General features: G+C 41.2%; 1 protein-coding gene across 2 annotated transcripts in view; it reads left to right on the forward strand.

Moving 5' to 3' along the window:
• Positions 1 to 22,341, forward strand: part of IDH3G (isocitrate dehydrogenase (NAD(+)) 3 non-catalytic subunit gamma) — a 188,325-nt gene that overhangs the window by 94,365 nt on the left and 71,619 nt on the right. For both annotated transcript variants that reach the window (XM_077478977.1, XM_077478979.1), the window contains one exon: positions 9,415 to 9,547. In XM_077478977.1, the coding sequence (XP_077335103.1) occupies positions 9,415 to 9,547 (133 nt within the window). The remainder of the gene's footprint in view (positions 1 to 9,414; positions 9,548 to 22,341) is intronic.

A 22,341-nucleotide genomic window follows, 5' to 3' on the forward strand; every position in this document is an offset into this window, starting at 1 on the left:
TATGTACTCACTTTTATGACTTTTTTTTCTTGGGAGAGTGCATGTGAATCAGCACAGGGCCGATTAGCACTGTCCAGAAAAAGGGTCAGGGGTCCTGCATACTGACAGGAGAATGAAAACTCCCCCTACAAACTCTAACCAGACACTCATAAAAGTCACATGACTGCTAACTGCTGATGAGAAAAGGTATTTGGCAGTTTATATTTACTAAAATAGTTGCATTTCTATGTTCTGTGTACGGTGGGAGACCAGATATAGTGAATGCAGGGTCCTGGGTTTAGTAACACTTTAAGTTTTAAAAACCTGTCCACTGCACTCTCTAAGCTGTTGTATATGATACCTTAGTGTTTATTGCGTCAGCAGTTGCTGATTGCTGTGTAGTCCCCAACTATTTTAACCACTTGCTTACCAGGCCATAGCTGAATGACGGCTACAGCTTGGTCGGATAACTCTAGGAGGCCATTGTATGATGTCCTCCCAGAATCGTGCCCCTTGAGGTGCACACCTGGGAATATCTGATCATCGGGTCTCCGAGACTTGGCATTTCACGGATCGGGGTAAAGGGCCAATGACCGCTGCCCTTTACCACGTGATCACACTGTTCAATGACGGAGTGATCACTTGTAAACAAACCGAAGCTTGTCCCCTTTGCCTCCTCCCCTCTCCTCATGCTGATTGGTACAGTGTGCCAGGAGAGAGGGAGAGCGGGGTGCAGCAGCACTATGGGCTGCATCTGAAGTTCCCACATCACTGATCTGTGCCCAGGCATGGTTCATCCATCCATGATCCATGTGTGCTCCATCCATGGCTCATCCATCCACCCATGCTCCATCCATGGCTCATCCATCCACCCATGCTCCATCCATGGCTCATCCATCCATCCATGTGTGCTCCATCCATGGCTATCCATTCATCCGTGCTCCATCCATGGCTTATCCATGTTCCATTCATGGTTCATCCATGCTCACCTATCCCCCATTCATGGTTCATTCATGATCATCCGTGCCACATCCATGCCACGTTAGTGATCTTCCATGCCACATCCTTGCCACAGTAATAATCATCCGTAACACATTAGTGATCATCCATGCCACATCAGTGACCATCCGTGCCACATCCATGCTACATCCGTGCCATATCAATACTTATCCGTGCCACATCAGTTCTCATCCGTGCCACATCTATGTCATTACAGTGTCTCACAAAAGTATAATCGTAGTCAAATTAGAGTTGAAATTTAAGCCCTTAGAACACTTTACAGTGCTTCCTGCATGTTGGGCCTCTGTATGTGGCCAGGCTGTGAAAGTCTCACACTTTATACTGTTATAGCCATACTCAGGAGTAGCAGAATATATTTTGGGGTGTAATTTTTTCTCTATACTTGCTATGTTTTAAAAATATCTTAAAAATGAACAACTTTGTGTAAAAAATAAATGCGTTCTATTCTTTCCACATTTTCCAAAAACTTGTGGAAAAAACATGTTCAAAATACTCAGAATGCCTCATAAGTTATACGTCGGGGTGTTTACTTTCCAAAATGGGGTCATTTTTTGGGCATTTCCATTGTCCTGGTACTCCAGCACCTTCAAAAGTGTAAGAGGTAGTCTAGAAATTAGATGTGTAATTTATGCTCCTAGAACACCTGACGGTTCCCCCTGCAGGTTGGGCCTCTGTATGTGGCCAGGCTGTGTAAAAGTCTCACGCATGGTATCACCATACTTGGGAGTAGCAGAATATATTTTGGGGTGTAATTTGTGGCATGCATATTAGAGCTTCACGATTCTGGCTAAAATGAGAATCACAATTTTTATGCTTAGAAGATAGATCACGATTCTCGCGGAGTAACATCATCTTTCACATTAAAACAAAAATAATTGTGCTAACTTTACTGTTTCTTTTTTTTATTTTATTTTATTGAAGTATATTTTTTCCCCAAAAATTGCATTTGAAAGACCGCTGAGCAAATACAGTACGACATAAAATATTGCAGCAATTGGCATTTTATTACCTAGGATCTTTGCTAAAAATATATATATAATGTTTGGGGGTTCCAAGTAATTTTCTAGCAAAAAATATTGATTTTTAACTTGAGCAAGAGTGTCAGAAAAAGATTTAGACTTTAAGTGGTTAAACTTCCTGCATTTACACTTGGTTGAAAGCTTTGCAGACTGCCCCGGTTCTAAACTTGGCATATTGCCCAGGATGCTTTTTTGACAGCTGAGTGAGCAGATAATCTCTCCACTTGTTTATATGAAAGAATCCCCTACTCTCAGCAGGAGAGATCATCAGGGGTGGGGGGTGAATCGAGATTGCGCTTTTTTTAATGATCATGCAGCTCTAATGCCTATGCTGTGTGAGAGAAATAACCCCTTAATATGCCGATTTTGGGGGGAAAAAAAAGAAAATCTTAATTTTGCGTAGAATTGTGGGGAAAAATAACTTCAAAAAACTCTCCATGCCTCTTTTTAAATATCTTGGGCTGTCTTCTTTCCAAAAAGGGGACATTTCGGGGGTATTTGTACTTTCCTGGCTTGTTGGGGTCTCAAGAAATGAGGCCGTCAGTACATCAGGTTTGATTCATTTTCAATGATTCCATAGCTTGTAGGCTCTCTAACTTTCACACAGACCAAATAATTTACACTGTTAATATAAGATGATCAGTGCAGATTTCTATACTAATATCCAAAATACAAGAACTAATAAACTGTGGCATGCTGCTAATCATAAACGGTAATACTAAAGTCCATAAATTCTTCCTAGTAACTGTAAACAAGTGCTTCCAGTTAAGATGGATTGCTAACACAATTCCCGTGACTTCACACAATTGCTTAGTGCTCCCAGAACTCTCACCTCTGTGATGTTGAATAAGTATCTAAAGATGATGGCGGACTTCTACTTCCAGACTTAAAAATACCAGGTCACTAAGAACTCTGAAGATCATGTCAGAAACAAAAAAATAATGAAGATTTATTAAAAGCCAATTCTTATACAAAGTTTAAAAAAGTGCATGTAAAATGTAAGTGTTCCAGATGCCTCTTGCGTCACCACCGGTCCGCTCTGTGTTTCTGGCCATGCCCTACACGTTACATCACGTCACCTCATCAGGGGACTCCTCACCTGATGAAGTGATGTAACTTGTGGGGCGTGGCCGGAAACTGAGCTTACCGGAATTGGCATAAGAGGCGTCTGGAACACTGTTACATTTTACATGTGCTTTTTTAAATTTGTGTAAGAATGCTTTTAGTTTTTTATAACTCTTATTTATACGTTTTACACTATTATTTTTTATTTTACTATTTTATTTTTACATAGTTAAAAAAAAAAAATGTAAAAATCCCTTATAATAGAAAAAAAGCATGACAGGACCTCTTAAATATGGAATCTAGGGTCAAAGAGACCTCATATTACACTAAAAGGCAATAAAAAAAAGCCCTTTAATAGCTATGCGTGGAAGTGACGCTTCCACCCTGCAATGTTATGGAGATGGGTGGGGACCATCTTCTACTCATTCATCTCCATGTTCAGCAAGGGTGAAGATGCGATCGTCTCTGCCGCTGCCGATGGCTCCAGTAAGTTTATTTATTTTTTGCGACATAAGTGAAAAAAAGAGCGAAAATTTTGAAAAAAAAAAACTTTTTTCGTTTCTATGATAAAATTTTGCAAATAAGTTATTTTTGTTCATACATTTGGGCCAAAATTTATACTGCTACATCTCTGCTAAAAAAAATAACCCAAATTAGTGGATATTATTTAATTTCTGTGAAAGTTAGTCTTACAAGCTGCGGTGCAAATCATGGGAAATTGATCACACCTGATGCCCTGATGATCTAAATTCTTGAGGCTCTGAAATGTCAGGAAAGTACAAATACCCCCCCCCCCCCCCAAATGACGCCTTTTTGAAAAGTAGCCAGTCAAAGATATTTAGTAAGAGGCATGGTGAGTTTTTTTGAAGTTGTAATTTTTTTTCCCACAATTCTTGGGAAACTTAAGAATTATTTTTTTTTCACAAAATTGTCATAAGTTATTTCTCACACACACAGCATATGCATACTTCCAATTACACCCCAAAATACATTCTGCTACTCCTGCCGAGTATGTTGATACCACGTGTGTGACTTTTACACAGCCTGGCCACACAGAGCGGTCCAACATGCAGTGAGCACCATCAGGGGTTCTAGGAGCATAAATTACACCTCTAATGTCCTAACAACCTATTACATTTGTGAAGGCCCTGGCGCACCAGGACAGTGGAATTGCCCACAAAATGACCCCATTTTGGAAAGCAAATCCCCAACGCCTATTCTACGAGGCATAATGATTCTTTTGAACGGTTCATTTTTTTTCCACAAGTCTAAGGAAAACGTGGAAAGAAAATTATGTATGTATTCTTTTTTACACAAAGTGGTCAGTTTATAAGATATATTTCTAACTCAAAGCATTTATATAGCAAAAATTACACCCCAAAATACATTCTGCTACTCCTGAGTATGGCGATACCATGTGCGATACTTTTACACAGCCTGGCCACATACAGAGGCCTAACATGCAGGGAGCACTGTCAGGCGTTCTAGGAGCATAAATTAAACCGCTAATTTCCTAATGACCTATTACACTTTTGAAGCCCCTGGAGCACAAGGACAATAGAATTACCCCAAAAATGACCAAATTTTGGAAAGCAAACACTCCAACATATATTCTATGAGGCATTATGAGTCTTTTGAACAGTACATTTTTTTTACACAAGTCTTCGGAAATCGTGGAAAGAAATTTTATTTATTTATTTTTACACAAAGTTTTCAATTTATAAGATATTTCTAACACATAGCATGTATATGGCAAAAATTACACCCCAAAACACATTCTGCTACTCCTCCTGAGTAAGTTGATACCACATGTGTGAGACTTTTACAGTCTGGCCACATACAGAGGCCCAAAATGCAGGGAGCACCGTAAGGTGTTCTAAGGGCTTAAATTTCAACTCTAATTTGACTACCGATAATATTTTTGGGAGGCACTGATGGGCACTTTGGAAAGTAAATACCCCAACATATATTCTATGAGGCATGGGCTGCAGATAGGTACTTGGTTACTCTGATGGCCTGGAGGCGGGTACTCTGATGGCCTGGAGGCGGGTACTCTGATGGGCGGTGACAGGTACTTGTACTCGAGTACTCAGATGAACTGTGGCAGGTACTTTGATGGATGGTGACAGGTCCTCTTTATTAGAGGGTGGGGGGCAATCAGTGTGATTGGTGTACATTGTAAGCGGTAACGAAATGTTACCACAATCTCCTTCTCACACACGATCGGTGTGTGAAGTGGAGAACCCGGTAACATCTAATTTCTGCAGTTTGTTGACATTCTGTGACAGGCTGTGATTGGAAACAACCGGTCATATGGTAAAGAGCCAATTTTATTGGCTCTTTACTGCGATCTGGGTTGGGCTTCGTCAGGATGACAAGCCTCATCCCCATTTGCCACTCTGTGCATGCCCTAGGGGCGGGCACAAGCATCGTGGACGTGGACAGTACATGTGACCGGCTGTGATTGGACACAGCCGGTCATGTGGTAAAGACATTTTTTATTGACTCTTTACACGGCTCTGGGATGGGCTTTGTCCAAGGGACACACCTCATCTATGATCTCTGCAATGTGGGCCCACAGGAAAGCCGAGGATGTCATATGACGCTCCGCCCAGGATGGGAGGTCCTATCTGCAGATGTCTTATGACTATGGCCCGGTATTGAAGTGGTTATTAAAGGTGCTGAAAACCTCCCTTTGGAGTAACTATTAGTATACCATATACAAATCTAACATTCTTTTATTGAATTGGTAAAAATTTATCTCAAAAAAGCATAAGACGCTACATTAAATCATAATGTACCAGCATCTTACTATTAAACCCCATGCATTCTCCCTAGTATCCAACAGGTACGAACCCTTCCTGATCAGTCAGGAAATAGAACCAAGGAGACTACCTCAACCTATATCGAGACTAGGGGGGGATGTATGGGATTTAGTAGTAAGTTGCTGGTATATTATGTTTTAATGTAGTATCTTATGTTTTTTGAGACACATTTTAACCATTTCAATAAAAGAATGTTAGCTTTGTATATGGTATACGAATAGTTATTCCAAAGGGAGGTTTTCAGCACCTTTAAAGTCCCAACATTTTTCCTCTTTGTGCATATGTCTACAATCTTGTCCCTGACATCCTTGGACAGCTCTTTAGTCTTGGCTATGGAGATATTGGAATCTGATTGCTTCTGTGGACAGGTGTCTTTTTTTATACAGGTAGAGTACTCCTAATCTCAGCTCGAAATCTTGCTGATTGATAGGGAATCAATACTTGTTTCACTCATTAAAATGCAAATCAATTTTATAACTTTTTTGAAATGCATTTTTCTAGGTATTTTTTTTGTTCAGACTCTCGCTGTTAAAATAAACCCATCATTAAAATTAGACCATTTCTTTTTCCGTGGGCAAACATACAAAATCAGCAAGGGATCAAATACTTTTTTCCCTCACTATATGTGGAGACTGCCCGGAACAAGTCGTTTTCATATAGCCAGATAATGCTGCATAATTGGGTTAGTTATTGTCTTGTGTTCAGTAGCATGAAGCCAAAGGAAATTATCAGTAACTGAAGACTGAAGTCGGCCACTTCAGAGCCATAAAGGGTAGAACTTAGCTGTGTGGAATTGATCCAGATGAGCCAGTTGAGCTGCCTGATATTTGAGAAAATTGAAGAGTCCAAGGCCACCATTCAATTTTGAGCACGTAAAAAAGCCTTAAGTAACCTTGGTCTAACTTGACCCCAAATGAATGTATTGACCCGGCTTTGTAGAATCCATAGATGATATGGCAGAACCGTTGCTGGTAAAACTCAAGAGATATAATATCTTAGGGAGTAAGGTTACCATGGTAATATGGCCAACCCAGGAAACCCTCAGTGGTGACCAGTGGGTCTTTAAGAATGTTAAGGTTCATGAAATTTGAGCTGGGCACATATATCTGCAGTGTTTTAATCTCTTTCTTCAAAGCACTATGTCCCGTGGCGGTCTCCTACTCCATTCTTCTGTTAATAACCTGATGGCTCCCGTCATGTTCTCCCCATATGATAAAAGCAGTCTGAGTTTTGTGTTGGGGAGGGTGCTATAAATAGATTAGCAGAGCCCTGAACGATTTAAGGATCAGAGCTGAAAGTCTCTACTTAATAGGAGAGGGGGTTTGTGCCTTTCCTCCAGTCGGCTGTATGCCCAGGCTTCACTGCAGTGCTAATCAGGAAGAGAAAATCTCCTAACCTCAATGTGCACTTTATAAACAGTATATAAATTTAAAGACAGCAGATATTATGTAAAGCTTATGTAGGGAGATTTGTTTCATCCCTGTGTATCATCTGATGTTGTTAACTTCACTGGGTATATGTGAGGGTTTACATCCACTTTAAGTGAGTTAGCATCGAGGGGTAGTTTGCCTGAAATAATGAGGGATGTGACGTTAATTTGATAGCTAATTATGTGAAGGTATGTAGAGCCTATTTAAAGGAGAAAGAGGATTGCAGTTGGGAAAGGACAGATTCAGGAAGAGTGATAAGGGCCTGCAATTTTTGCTGATCCACCTCCACCTCTAAGCCTGATGTTGATGTAAAGCTTTCCAAAATATGAAAAACAAATTGGGAGTAAGAAATAATTATTGGCAGTAAGAAATAAGATCAGTCATATTTTCAATATTAATGCCAATATGTCACAATTGCTGCCAGGGTATGCAACCTTTTGAGCACAACTGTGTGTGTATGTATATGTGTGTGTTTTTCAAGCTGTGGTGTGTTTTAAATGGCAAATGCAGCATTTGCCAAAATTGCTAGGTATGCACCGAAATTTGGACCAAATTTTGTTTTTTCGGCATAATGCCGAAAGAAAAAAATAGCTGATAAGGGGCCAATAATTGCGAATGCGCAATAGCAATGGCCACACCGCCGGGTGCCGACCATTGAGGGGTGTCAACCTGGTGGTTCAAGGTCCTGCCCTCCCTTCGTCCCCTCTCTCATCTCCTCCCTTCCCTTCCTCCCCTTGCAGAGCGACGATTTCCCTGTGCCAAGGAGCTGAATTGCCCAGGTGGCCGAAGTAACAATGTACCGCCTCCTGTGATAGACGGCACACTGATCCAATTGTGGGACACTGAATCAGTGTGACGTGATCACAGGAAGCGGGACATTGTTACTGCGGCCCAGGCAATTCAAATCTAGCTCCGTGACACAGCGCGAGATCGCCGCTCTGATCTGGGCACAGGCAAGGCTGCATCCACAGGCACTGGGGAGGCTGCATCTTTTTGGCACAGGCAGTCTGCATCCACAGGCACTGGGGCGGCTGCATCCCACGGGAACTGGTGAGGCTACATTTCATGGACACTAGTGAGGCTGCATTGATCTCTTGTATCATGTCTGCAGTCTCTGACCATCTCCTGTATCATGTCTGCTAGAGGTGCACCAAATGCACATTTTGTTAATACTATTAGCAGCGTGTTTAAAGAGAAGTGGCACCTTTAAAAAAAATATTAAAATTCAGCAGCTACAATTACTGCAGCTGCTGACTTTTATTAAATGGACACTTTACCTGTTCCAGGGTCCAGCAATGTCGGCAGCAGATGATGAGCAACCGCTCGTCTCTCGGCTGCCCCCGTCGCCATCCTCTGTCAGGGAATCGGGAAGTGAAGCATCTGTGGCTAGCTATTCCCCGAAGTGGGGCAGATACCTGGATTATACAGGTATCTGCACCCCCCTCCCCTCTGAAAGGTGTCAATTGTGGCACCAGAGGGAGGGAAGGGTTCCGATGAGCGGAACTTCCACTTTAGGGTGGAGGTCCGCTTTAAGTAAGAGATTGCAGACACGATACTAGAGCTTTTAGAGACTGAACATGGTACAAGAGATGGTTAGAGACTGCGGACTGCATTTTTTTTTTAGCTTTTCTTGCACTAAAGGTGCAAATGATGGCCAACAATGAATTCACATTCATTTAAATTGATGGTATTAATTATGAAGTCAAATGTAAAATAATCATATATAAAAATATTTAAAAAATTTAAAAACTGTAATTTTCGTTTTTTTGGCAAAGTGCATGCTGTAGTTTTGGTTTCAGCTCCAAAATTATTCACACAAGCCCAAAAGCAGATGGCAATCGTGTAGCTTTGCATTCAAATCCTTACTTCCTGTTGCATTAGCTCCACTATACCGCACCTTTCTTTAGCATAACCTGCTTTGTAGGTTCAGCTACTCCCAGAATGCAGAAGAATCTAGGTAAAATTTAAGCAGATCTGCTTTAAATTCCTATTTAGCTATATCAATTTTAAGAGCTTTTAATGTTAAATACTTTTTATTTTACTTAAAAATGTATAACTCTCTGTTTTTGTCTCCAGTACCAGCTTAGACCTGTATGCCAATGTTATCCATTGTCAGAGCCTTCCAGGGGTCCAGACCCGACAAAAGGAAATTGACATCTTGATTGTGCGGGAGAATACTGAGGGAGAGTACAGCAGCCTGGAACATGAGGTCAGTTACTTAGATTGGCATCCTGTGTAAAGAGAATCTAATACCATGCTAAAGAGTTCCACTACCACTTTTTACCAGATACCGCAAGATGATTGTATGTACTGTTTTGTACAGTGAAGTTAGCTTTTGCATTCCTATGCTGGAATGCACTTCTGGAATGGGTCTGGATAGCCCCCAAGGTACTGCAGTGGGAAAAAAGGAATGCACAGCATTTTATAGTGACAACAAGTTCACTGTACGTTTTTTTTTTTCTTTAACTTGAATGCTTTATCTCTGTTATGTTACGTTTCCGATATAATGGCAGGTCTCTCATAAAATATACAGTCAGCTCCATAAATATTGGGACATTGACACAATTCTAATCTTTTTGGTTCTATACACCACCACAATGGTTTTGAAATGAACAAGATGTGCTTTAACTGCAGACTTTCAGCTTTAATTTGAGGGTATTTACATCCAAATCAAAGCCATTTTACTTTCCACTGTGATCAGCTGTGGTAATTTTGATTAACTCGGCATGAAAAGGGCTTTCCTGGAGCATTTTAGTCTCCGGTAGTGCAACTAAAGCAAACGATCAACCATGGGTGGCAAGGCATTGTCCAAAGATCTCTGGGATAAAGTTGTGGACAGGTACAAGTCTGAGTAGATGGATAGATGGATACAAACAAAGATTTCAAAGGCTTTATCAATGCCTAGAAGCTCTGTTAGGTTGATTGTTAAGAAGTGGAAGGTATTTGGCACAACACAGACCTAACTGTATGAAAGAGCCATGGGGAAACTGGTCAGAGAGGATACCAAGACACCAAAGCAACTCTGAAGCAGTTGCATGACAGAATGATAACAGTATCACAAATATGACTTGCATGGGATGGTTTCAAAAACGCCACTCAAAGTCCACATGAAAGGCTTTGCCAAAACGCACCTTGAAGATTCTGAGGCCACGTGGTGGAAAAATGTGTTATGGTCAGACCAGACAAAAATTTAATTATTTGGCACAGAACCAAATGTTATAGCTGGCAGAAATCCAGTACAGCTCACCATCCAAATATCACCATTCCTGCAGTAAAGCATGGACGTGGTAATATGCTAGTATGGGGGGTGTTTCTCTGCAAAAACAAAATATAGATATAATATTCAGCGCTAATGTGTATATGTACTAAAAGCTAAATGCAAGCAGACACTCAATCCCTCAAATAGCATAAAACATGTAAACAGTGCTGTGCAAAAAAATATAATAAATGTCCATAATCTATGGAAGACAATCCGAAAAGGTGCAGGTGGATAGATGTAGATCAATAGATCTGATATTCAGTGATCCCTTCACCACATCCTGCCGATGGTTTATTGCATAGTGACCTTTTAGGTCAAAGGTTGGAGATGTTTCTCTGCAGCAAGGGCTGGAGCACTTGTCAGGATGGAAGGAAAAATGGAGGGGGCAAAATCCTGTCAAAATTAGGAAAATCTGCTACCCTCTGCCAGAAAGTTATCAATGGGAAGAAGTTTTACCTTCCAACTTAATGACCCTGTCAGAAACAATGAACCAGACCGAGACAGAAGTACAATGAAATCACACTTGTTTATTAATAAAAAGTAAAAAGGTAAATAGAGTAAGCGTAGTCAAAGCATAGCTTGTAACCGTATTGAGTAGTCAGCCAGTCCAGAGTTCGATAACCAGATTGGGAAATCAGCCAGGCCAGAAGTCAGGGATCCAAGTGGAGCAACAACAAGCAGGATAAGGAGCCAGAAGGGGTGTCAGCAAGCCAGTCTTTAAACAGAACCGCAGGAGAGGGTTTCTTGTGATGTGACCAAGGTGAAGGCAGAGATGAAGAGAGCTGGACAGCTTTAAGTAGGCAGGTCAGACGAGCAGGATCAGGAACAGCTGGTAACTGTGGAGAGAGATGAGAGCTGGCAATTGGCCAACAGCTGAGCAGCCAGCCCAGAGAAGGAAGGGCTAAGCCAGCCCTGGCAGACCCAAAACACACAGCAAAAATGGCACAGACTTGAAACCCATTGAAAATCTGTAGAATGACTTGAAGGCTACAGTCCACAAACTGTCACCATCAAATTTAATTGCATGTGATCAGTTCTGGAAAGAGTGGGTAAATATTGCAAAGCCTAGATGTGCAAAGTTGGAGACATGTCCCAACAGACTAAAGGCTGCAGTTAAAGCAAAAGGTGGCTCAACAGAATATTGACACAAGATTTTGTTTTGTTGGTGTTATATCTTTCAGTTGGATGTTAAAAGTTAAAGCATTTGTAACCCTAAAAGAAAAACAATGGATCCCGTTCCTTTAAGGCAGGGATATGCAATTAGTGGACCTCCAGCTGTAGCAAAAACTACAAGTTCCATGAGGCATAGCAAGACTCTGACAGCCACAAACATGACACCCAGAGGCAGAGGCATGATGGGGCTTGTAGTTTTGCAACAGCTGGAGGTCCGCTAATTGCATATCCCTGCTTTAAAGCATGTTATACAGCACAGTGCTTATGTTGTGTAATTTGGCCCCTTGCATCACCTGGAATGCCTGGCTGACTCTGCCTGGTTCTTCCACCCCCCTGTAAACTGACCACGGTTTATCATGGCTGCTGAGACCTGATACTGTGGTCAGTTTACGTGCCTCCACCATCCGCAGCTCTCCTCTGTCCTGCTCTGTAGTTTTTTTTTTGTTTTGTTTTTTAACGTACACTGGGGCACATTGTTCACAATAACAGAGGAGATTGTAGCACACTCAGTTGCTTAACAACCACTTTAAGTAAATACATCTGGATAAAAAAGAACAATTCATTTTAGGTTGAAAAGCAACAAAATGTGATTATATTAAAGTGGGTGATTCTTTTCTATACCCACTGTATTTTTTCATTATCACTTTTATTAGGTATGCATTGATGTGTATATAGCTGAGATTTTTGTGTACCGATATACATCTTGTATATCTGTATAGTATGAATTGGTTCTGTTTTAATTGTTAAGGGTTTTTTTTTTTGTATACTTATTTTTAGACTTGGGATGGTTAAGATTGTTTTCCAATCACAGCACACCCTCTGGTAAATTAGTCACCAACAAGATGGTGGCAGCTTAGCTTCCTAAAGATGCATTGAGACTTGGCTGCTGACCTCTTTTGCAGATCTTTCCTTGACAATGCTTCTGGTTTTGTGGCATGCACACCGATTCGCTGGCAGTGAACAAATGTGCTTAGCTTATTCCTCTGGCAAGTAAGCTGTCTGTGTTTGGTGCCTTTCTTGGCATTATTGTATGTGAGTGCACATTTTACAGTGCCTGGCAAAAGTATTTACCCCCTTGTAATTTTTCGTGTTTTGTTGCCTCACAACCTAGAATTAATATGGATTGTTTTAGGATTTTACTCAAAGACTGCTTCAAGACACCATCCTGTCGGTCTGGAATAAAAATTCAGGCCTTGCTTGCCTGACAGTCAGAGCCTAAATTGGTTGTTATCCAGCAAAAGGGAAAATCTTTATTCTGGAAGGTGTTAACCGATGCCAGCCTTCTAGGCTAGGGAGCAGCCCTGGAAGAAGATTCTGTCCAGGGGAGATGGTCCAGGTAGAGGACCTTGCCTATCAACTTTTTTTTTTTTTTGGAAGTTTCAGGCAGTACGTTTGGCCCTAGAATTTTGGCAGTCAGACTACGGGACTGTCCTGACGGGATTTAGTCTGACAAGGTCACAGCGGTGGCTTACATAAATCACCAGGGGGTACGAGAGGTCACGCAGCCCAAAAAGAGGTGAATCATTTTCTAGCTTGGGCTGAACACAACACTCCCTGCCTATCGGCAATTCTCATTTTTCAGGCGTACTACTTGAGTTGCCAACAGTTATTTCCGGGAGAATGATCTCTTCACCCCGACATCTTCCTTGCGATATGTCAGAAGATGGGGTATTCCGGACATGGACCTATTCGCGTCCAGATTTCTTAACAAGGTTGACAGCTTTGTCTAACATGGGGTCCGCTAGCAGGGGAAAGACGCATTAGTCTTCCCATGGGATCAGTTTTTACTGATCTATGAATTTCCTCCAGTTCTGCTACTTCCGCACCTTCTTTGCAGGATTAAGCAGGAACAAAAGGAGGTGATTCTGGTGGCCCCAGTGTGTCCCAGAAGATTTACTGAGATCATAAAGATGTCAGTAGGAGTCCTTCGGACTCTGCCATTATAGCTAGACCCTTTTCATACAAGGTCCGATATTTCATCCTACCTTACGGACGAAAAATTTAACAGGTCTGACTGTTGAATCCCACTCTATAAAAGATCGTGGGTGATCTCCTTTGGTAGTGTCTACTTTGATTAATGGCAGGAAGCTGGCTTCCAGAATCGCTTACTATAGAGTCTGGAAAGCATATGATTCTTGGTGTGGATCCAGGGGTTGGCACCCAAGGAAGTATGTCAATAGGCAGGATTCCTGATGTCCTGCATATGGGATCTGAAATGAAGCTGGCCTTGACTTCTATCAAGAGCCAGATCCCGGCCTTGTCATTGTTTTTCCTATGGCCTTATCGTCTTTGCTGAACCTTACGAGAAATTCCCTTGGTTCTTTTGACAAGAAAGATTATCTTTTCTGCTTTCCATTAATTCTTCTAGAAGTGTATCGGAACTAACGGCTCTGTCTTGTAAGAGCCATATTCCATCATGCATAAGGATGAGGTGGTTTTATGTCCTCATCCTGAATTCTTACCAAAAGTGGTAACAGGTTTTCATTTAAACCAAGATATTATTCTTCCTCCTTTCTTCCCAGAGCCTTAATCTGGGGAAGAGAAGGCATTACAGTCTCTTGATGTAGTAAGAGAGATCAGAGAGTATTTAAAGACGACCCCTCAGGTTCGCAAAACACAGTGTTTGTACTGCCAGAGGGTCCAAGATGTGGACAAGCAGCGTCAAGATCCACTATTTGCCAAATGGATTAGTCAAAGTGATTGTTCAAGCTTCAGCTTAAAGAAAATTATTCCTTCTCATATTAAGAGCACACTCATCCAGGGTGATTAGTGCCTCTTGGGTGGTGCTTCATCAGGCCTCTATGGCTCAGATCTGTAAGGCCGCAACTAGGTCTTCGGTTCATAAGTTTATCAGATCTTATCAAATCGATATTAAAGGTCATGAGGATATTGCCTTTGGGCACAGTATATACTGCAGGCTGCAGTATGTGTCCTCTGGCCTCATGGCCTCTGTCCTCTGCTATGGGACATCCCACATAGTAATTACTAGGGCTCTGTGTCCCCGATGTAAGAAAAGAAAATAGGATTTTTTAAACGGCTTACCTGTAAAATCCTTTTCTTTGATGTACATCAGGGGACACCGAGATCCCTCCCTTCTTCTTATACACTTTGATTGCTTGGCTACAAAACTGAAGCCTCCCAGTAATGGTAGGGGTTTTATGGGGAAGTACACGCCTTAGGGGCATGCCAGTGTCCAGCACCTGTCGGTCCGATATATAACCCACATAGTAATTACTATGGCTCTGTCCCCTGATGTACATCAAAGAAAAGGATTTTACAGGTAAGCCGTTTTAAAAATCCTATTTTTTTTTTTTTTAGATGAGAAGAATTCTTCTAATAGTACAATTGTATGTTTATTGTAACAAGGGACATAACATATATACAGACTAATTCTAATCAGGACCTGAAAGAATGCAAAGATGTAATGAAAAAATGTAGTGCCGTGTGCACAGTGAAGGCAGTGTGCAGTACATACAAAGTGGAATACAGTTATACAGAACTTACAAATTTCCTTTACACTAGTATGCTTCCTAGCTCATGATGAAATACTTGGATTGAATCTGTTGCAGCGGTCCTCGTACACCTCTGTGACCGGCGACATGTCTCCCGGAGTTATTTCCGGGTTTGCGGGCTCCAGTGTTGTGGCTGGCCGGAGCCGCGATTACGTCACTCCCACGCATGCACTCGGAAGCCACTGGTTACGGCATAGGCCCTTTAGAAATGTCACAATCGGGCCGATTCTTCAGTGCGCATGCTCCAATAACGTCAGCGCAAGTGTATGGTAAATATCTCCTAAACCAGGTTCAGGAGATATTTACAGTACCTACAGGTAAGCCTTATTATAGGTACAAGTGGTGTAACAGGGTTTACAACCACTTTAACATGGGCCAAGCGTTCAATAAGCAGTGCAAATAAGAGGGCAGAAGAGACAACATCCTTGACAAATGCCTCTTCCAATATGGAAAGGGTCTGATTTTAAAACCAGCATTTTTTTATAAATCCATTCGGCTTGTCGTATAAGGATGAAATCCACTTAAAAAAAAAAAAATGCGGTACAAACCCCCATTTTTGAAGAATATATTGTAAGTATGGCCATGAGACTGTGGCAAATGTTTTTGCTTATATTGAGCAATAAAAAAACATGCAGGTAGACGTCTGTATCTAGCAACATGGGCAAGTAAAAAAGTGCTACAAATATCACTTGCTTGGCACGAGGGGATAAACCCAACTCGATGAACAAGTTCACCTGTTGATTCAAGTGGGTCGCAAGTATTTTAGCTAAAAGTTTTTAATGTTAGTATTAAGGAGCGAAATCTGACGGTAAGTTGTCCAAGATTTAGATTTGGGAAGCATGGAAATTATGGCCATTTATTAAGGATTCTGAACGAAGAGTGTCCCCTCAACAACATATTGAAAGCCTCAGTATAGGAGATAATATATCAGAAAATTTCTTGCAGTAGGAAGCAGAAAATCCATCTTGGCTGGGACGTTTATTACATTTTAAAGCCTTAATAGCAATGATGACTTCTGTTACAGAGATGTGACACTCATGATGTTCACGGTTGATTTGTGAGAGTATTGGAAGGGTAATTTTCTGAAAAAAGTAATCGGCAGCAGCATGGTCAAAATTATGGTTGGGCGAATATAATTTAGCTGATTTGAGAGGAATGTGTGTAAAAATTTGATAGGGTTACTTATGTATACATTGCGGTTTTGTGTTAGTCGCACAGATGTCCTAGGTTTTTGCAGTAAGCATAAGGTTCGAGCTAATAGGTTATCTGGTTTGTTTGCTTTGAGGTAATAAAGATGTTGTGATTTATGCATTAATTTATCTGCAGAGTCGGTGAGAAACAGGTCGAATTCTAAGCAGGCTTTATCAAGCTTAGCTTTAGTAGAAGGGAAGGGAGAATTTTGGAATGCATCGTGACAGATTTGAAGATATTAAATTTTTGGTGAATGAGTGTACATTCGCATTTGAGATATGATGTTTGCCAGATAAGCGTACCTAGAATTAAAGGTTTATGGGCTTCCCAAATGGTGAGAGGGAAAATATCTGCAGAAGTGTTATTAATGAGATCAGAGAGTCATTGAGAGCATGTTTAATATCTAGACAATGGGACGGGTGAGTTAGAATGGAATCATTAAATCGCCAAGCTGAATCCTGGGATCTCGGGATAGGGGAGGAGATGGTAGTACAAACTGCACTACGACTGGACCAAATAAAGTACAGTATAACTGATGATAGGATTTCTGGAGCCATGCCAACACTTAGGAAGATATGATCAATACTATAAAACAGTTTGCGTGAATGGGAGTAATATGTAAAGCGTTTAAATGGATTGAGTTCGTGCCAAGAGTCTAACATATTATCCTTAGAGAAGTTGCTGAAAAAGTTTTTAGGGGAACAAGAGGAGGGAGAAGGGAAGATTTATCCAAGAAAGCTACTGCCATATTATGTAGAGACTCAAACCAAGTTTTTTCCCAACTTGTGTGAATCAATTACATGAAAAAATGGAAAAGAAATGATAATGCATGTTTATTAGGAGCATAATATGATACAATGGTTACAGTAACAGAAATGTGCCCAAAAAGGATGAGGTAGCGGCCTTCAGGATCTTTAATTTCAGATGAAAGTACAAATGGGGTTGTACGGTAAATAGCTAAGAACACCTCTTTGTTTAGTAGCTGCCGAGACTGTATATACCTGTGGCTAGGAGGAGCTGAAAAACTTAGGAGTAGATTGTTCAGTAAAATGGGTCTCCTGTAGGCAAAGAATGTGGATTTTTAGCTGCGATGAATGAACGGAATGCTTTAGTGCATTTTTGTGGTATATTGAAACCTTGAACATTTAGAACACACAAATGTTTAAGGGGGCCATACTGGTAATATAAGGAGTTGCATAATAAAAAACTTTAAGTTCTGACCGTAGGACCGCATACAATTCTGTATAGGGGTAGGGAAAAGGAAAGGCTGTAAGGAAAGGAATTGGCTCTCGTCGAGCAGATATTACTAAGATTTGTAAAATTAATAAAGAGAGCGACTAGCTCAACAGAACGGCATACTGGGGGATGTGTCAAGCGGTCCATCAGAGGCAAAAGAGCATCCGTCAAAAGCCCAAATAATGGGATCCGAGGGTAGAAAACTGGAGGTGCAAAAACACCAAAGGGAACGCTGCCAACAGTGAAAAGTAATACATAAATAGAAATTATATCATTGTCCCAAAAAGTTCCATACCCACCAATGTGTCATGAGAAAGCATATGAAGAGGGATGGAAGGGATGAGGTAAGGTATATAGAAGTAACAAAAACATCACAGAAAACATTCAAAAAAACTAATAGTAGCTTCATGTAAAAAATATAGAGAACAACTCACTGCTTTGTATACGCTCTTTAGGGGGATGCAGACATCTATAATATATAATACAGAATATTAACAATATTGACATCAATAACATTATCATCATTGGGAATAAAGAGCCTGTATATGCAGGATTTCAAAAAATAACAAAGGGTCCTACCTTTTATACGAGAAATATATTTAACTAGCCAGAGCAAAAAGACAAAACGTCACAACACATCAGGATACGCTCACGGTGGTCTACCGTCCAGAAAGTGGGCAGGGCATCCAATTCTGTCTACAAGAGGTCATACTTAATTAGACATGCAAGGGTGGGAGGAGACACGAATGCGCGAGTGATGTATATAATGTCTAGGGATGAATTACCTTCAACGTTTTTATTATTTTTGTAAGGATATCCTATGCACTGTTGCAAATCCTGTGCTTTATACTGAAGTAATGTATTTCCCAGATTGAATGCATCACCTGGGGGATGTAAATTTCCAACAGGTGTATACATATGTATAGAAATTTATAACATATGTCTATATAGGTAAAGCTACATTCACTGGGTATAATTACCTTTGTTTGCGCAAAAGTTACTGCGTCTACAAAATAGGGGATAGAGTTAGATAGATTTAAGGCGTTTTTATTAATATGTATGTGTGTGTGTGTATGTATATGTGTGTGTATATGTATGTATGTATATGTATATATATATATATATATATATATATATATATATATTAGTGTGTGTGTGTGTGTGTGTGTGTATATATATATATATGTGTATATACCGTATTTATCGGCATATAACACGCACTTTTTCCCCCTGAAAATCAGGGGAAAATCATGGGTGCGTGTTATACGCCGATCTGCGCTGTCTGTGGAGCGCCGCCGACATTTACTGAGCTGAGCCGAGTGTACTGTGTACTCGACTCCACTCTCAGTCACACCCAGTCCCGCCTCCTAGCCTTTACGTCCCGCCATTGGCCCGGTGTTGGAGGAGCCGAAGATCTCAGCGGCGGCGGCGGGAGGAGCCGAAGATCGCGGCGGCGGTAAATTTAAAACTAGCCATGCTGCAATTTTGGGAAAGGCTGCAGGGGGAAAGTGGAAGGCTACATTGATGGGCATTTAAAATCCTTAAACTTGCCTCCTAAACTTGGGGTGCGTGTTATACGCCGGCGCGTGTTATACGCCGATAAATAGGGGGTGTGTGTGTGTGTATGTATATATATATATATATAATTTGTTTTAAAGTAGTAATGGCGGTGATCTGCGATTTTTATCGTGACTGCAACATTGCGGTGGATAGGTTGGACGCTTTTGACACAATTTTGGGACCATTGGCATTTATACAGCGATCAGTGCTGTCAGAGCAAACAGCTAGTTATACGTTCATCACAAGATTAGTGGTATCATCAGTGGGGCAAAAAAGTATTTAGTCAGCCACCAATTATGCATGTTCTCCCACTTAGAAAGATAAGAGAGGCCTGTAATTGTCATCATAGGTATACCTCAACTATGAGAGATAAAATGTGGAAACAAATCAAGGCAAACACATTCATCTCAATACTTTGTTATATATCCTTTGTTGGCAATGACAGAGGTCAAACGTTTTCTGTAAGTCTTCACAAGGTTGTCACACACTGTTGCTGGTATGTTGGCCCATTCCTCCATGCAGAAGTGATGTTTTGGGGCTTTCGCTGGGCAACATGGACTTTCAACTCCCTCCAAAGTTTTTCTATGGGGTTGAGATCTGGAGACTGGCTGGGCCACACCAGGACCTTGAAATGCTTCTTATGAAGCCACTCCTTCGTTGCCCGGGTGGTGTGTTTGGGATCATTGTCATGCTGAAAGACCCAGCCACGTTTCATCTTCAATGCCCTTGCTGATGGGAGGAGGTTTGCACTCAAAATATCACGATACATGGCCCCATTCATTCTTTTATGTACACGGATCAGTCATCCTGTTCCCTTTGCAGAGAAACAACCCCAAAGCATGATGTTGCCACCCCCATGCTTCACAGTAGGTATGGTGTTCTTTGGTTGCAACTCAGCATTCTCTCTCCTCCAAATGTGATGAGTTACGTTTCTACCAAGCAGTTTTACTTTGGTTTCATCCGACCATATGACATTCTCCCAATCCTCTTCTGGATCATCCAAATGCTCTCTAGCAAACCTCAGACGGGCCTGAACATGTACTGGCTTAAGCAGGGGGACACATCTGGCACTGCAGGATCTGAGTCCCTGGCAGCGTAGTGTTACTGATGGTAGCCTTTGTTACGTTGGTCCCAGCTCTCTGCAGGTCTATCACTAGGTCCCCCCGTGTGGTTGTGGGATTTTTGCTCACCATTCTTGTGATCATTTTGACCCCACGGGGTGAGATCTTGCGTGGAACCCCAGATCGAGGGAGATATCAGTGGTCTTTTATGTCTTCCATTTTCTGATTATTGCTCCCACAGTTGATTTCTTCACACCAAGCTGCTTGACTATTGCAGATTCAGTCTTCCTAGCTGTGTGCATGTCTACAATTTTGTTTCTGGTGTCCTTTGACGGGTCTTTGGTCTTCACCATAGTGGAGTTTGAAGTGTGACTGTTTGAGGTTGTGGACAGGTGTCTTTTATACTGATAACAAGTTCAAACAGGTGCCATTACTACAGGTAATGAGTGGAGGACAGAGGAGCCTCTTAAAGAAGAAGATACAGGCCTGTTAGCCAGAAATCTTGCTTGTTTGTAGGTGACCAAATGTAATTTGTAAAAAATTACAAATTAAAAAAAACTCACCATGCCTAATACCTTGTAATGTCTACTTTCTAAAAAGAGTTAATTTGGGGGGTATTTGTACTTGTTAGTGTCTCAAGAAATGAGATACACCTGATGTATTGAAGGCCTGATCAGATGTGATCAGTTTTCAGTGATTGACACCATAGTTTGTAGACTCTCTACCTTTCACAAAGACCAAATATACACAAATTTGGGTTATGTTTACCAAAGATATGTAGCAGTATATTTTTATCTTTATAGCACAAGAAAAAAAAAAACACTAGTGTGTAAATACCACCAAAAGAAATCCATATTTGTGTGAAAAAAAAAGTAATTGTAAGAGTAATTGTCATTCAAACTGTAAGAGTGCTGAAAGCTGAAAATTGGTCTGGGCAGGAAGGGGGTGTAAGTGCACTGTATTGAGGTGGTTAAGGGCCAGGTCTCAGCTTTATCTGTTTTATTTCAAAGATCGCTTGCTACGCATTCTTTAGTCCAGGGTTTTATGCAAGGGGTGATGCGGTTTTATCCGCCAGTTAAATCACCTTTAACCCCTTGGGACTTGAATTTAGTTTTTGTCAGTGTTAAGAAAACCGCCATTTGAACAATTATAGTATGTTCCCTTAGTCCTTCTGACTAGGAAACTGATATTTTTGGTTGCTATATCCTCAGCAAGCAGGGTTTCAGAATTGGCTGCTCTTTCTTGTAAAGAGCCATATTTGATTATTCATGAGGACAGAGTGGTGTTACGCCCTCGTCCAGGCTTTTTGCCAAAAGTGGTGTCAGACTTTCATCTGAATGAAGATATTGTCCAGAATTAGTGTTTTCCAAAACCATGTTCCAGGGAAGAAAAATCACTACATTGTCTTGATGTAGTGAGAGCAGTGAAAATCTGCTCAGATTCGCAAGACTGATGTCTTATTTATTCTGCCAGAAGGTCCTAAAAAAGACAGGCAGTGTCAAAATCAACTGTTGCTAAGTGGATTCGGCAAGTTATAATTCAAACTTATGATTTAAGGGTTAAGATTCCCCCTATTCAAGTTAAGGCGCATTCTACCAGAGCGGTTAGTGCTTTTTGGGCAGTGTATCACCAGGCCTCCTTTGCTCAGATCTGCAAGGCCGCAACTTGGTCTTCGGTCCATACATTCACATAATTTTACTAAGTGGATGTAAGAAGAAATGAGGATATCGCCTTCGGGCGCAGTGTGCTGCAGGCAGCAGTACAAGTCCTCAAGGTCTGCGGGTGCCCTACAGGTTGCGTCTCCCTCTCCTCAAGTAGCATTGCTATGGGACAGCTCACTAAGCAAATACTTAAGGCTCTGTGTCTTATGATGTACGATAAAGAAAATTACCTGTAAAATCCTTTTCTTGGAGTACATCATAGGACACAGAGGTCCCTCACATCTTCTTTTATGGGGTTTAAGTATGTTGCTTATATTGCCTGGCTACAAAAACTGAGGTACTCCTGGGAG

This window comes from Lithobates pipiens, unplaced genomic scaffold, assembly GCF_037356315.1.
Source record: "Lithobates pipiens isolate NorthernLeopardFrog02 unplaced genomic scaffold, aLitPip1_a1.2 Scaffold_1, whole genome shotgun sequence".
NCBI lineage: Eukaryota > Metazoa > Chordata > Amphibia > Anura > Ranidae > Lithobates > Lithobates pipiens.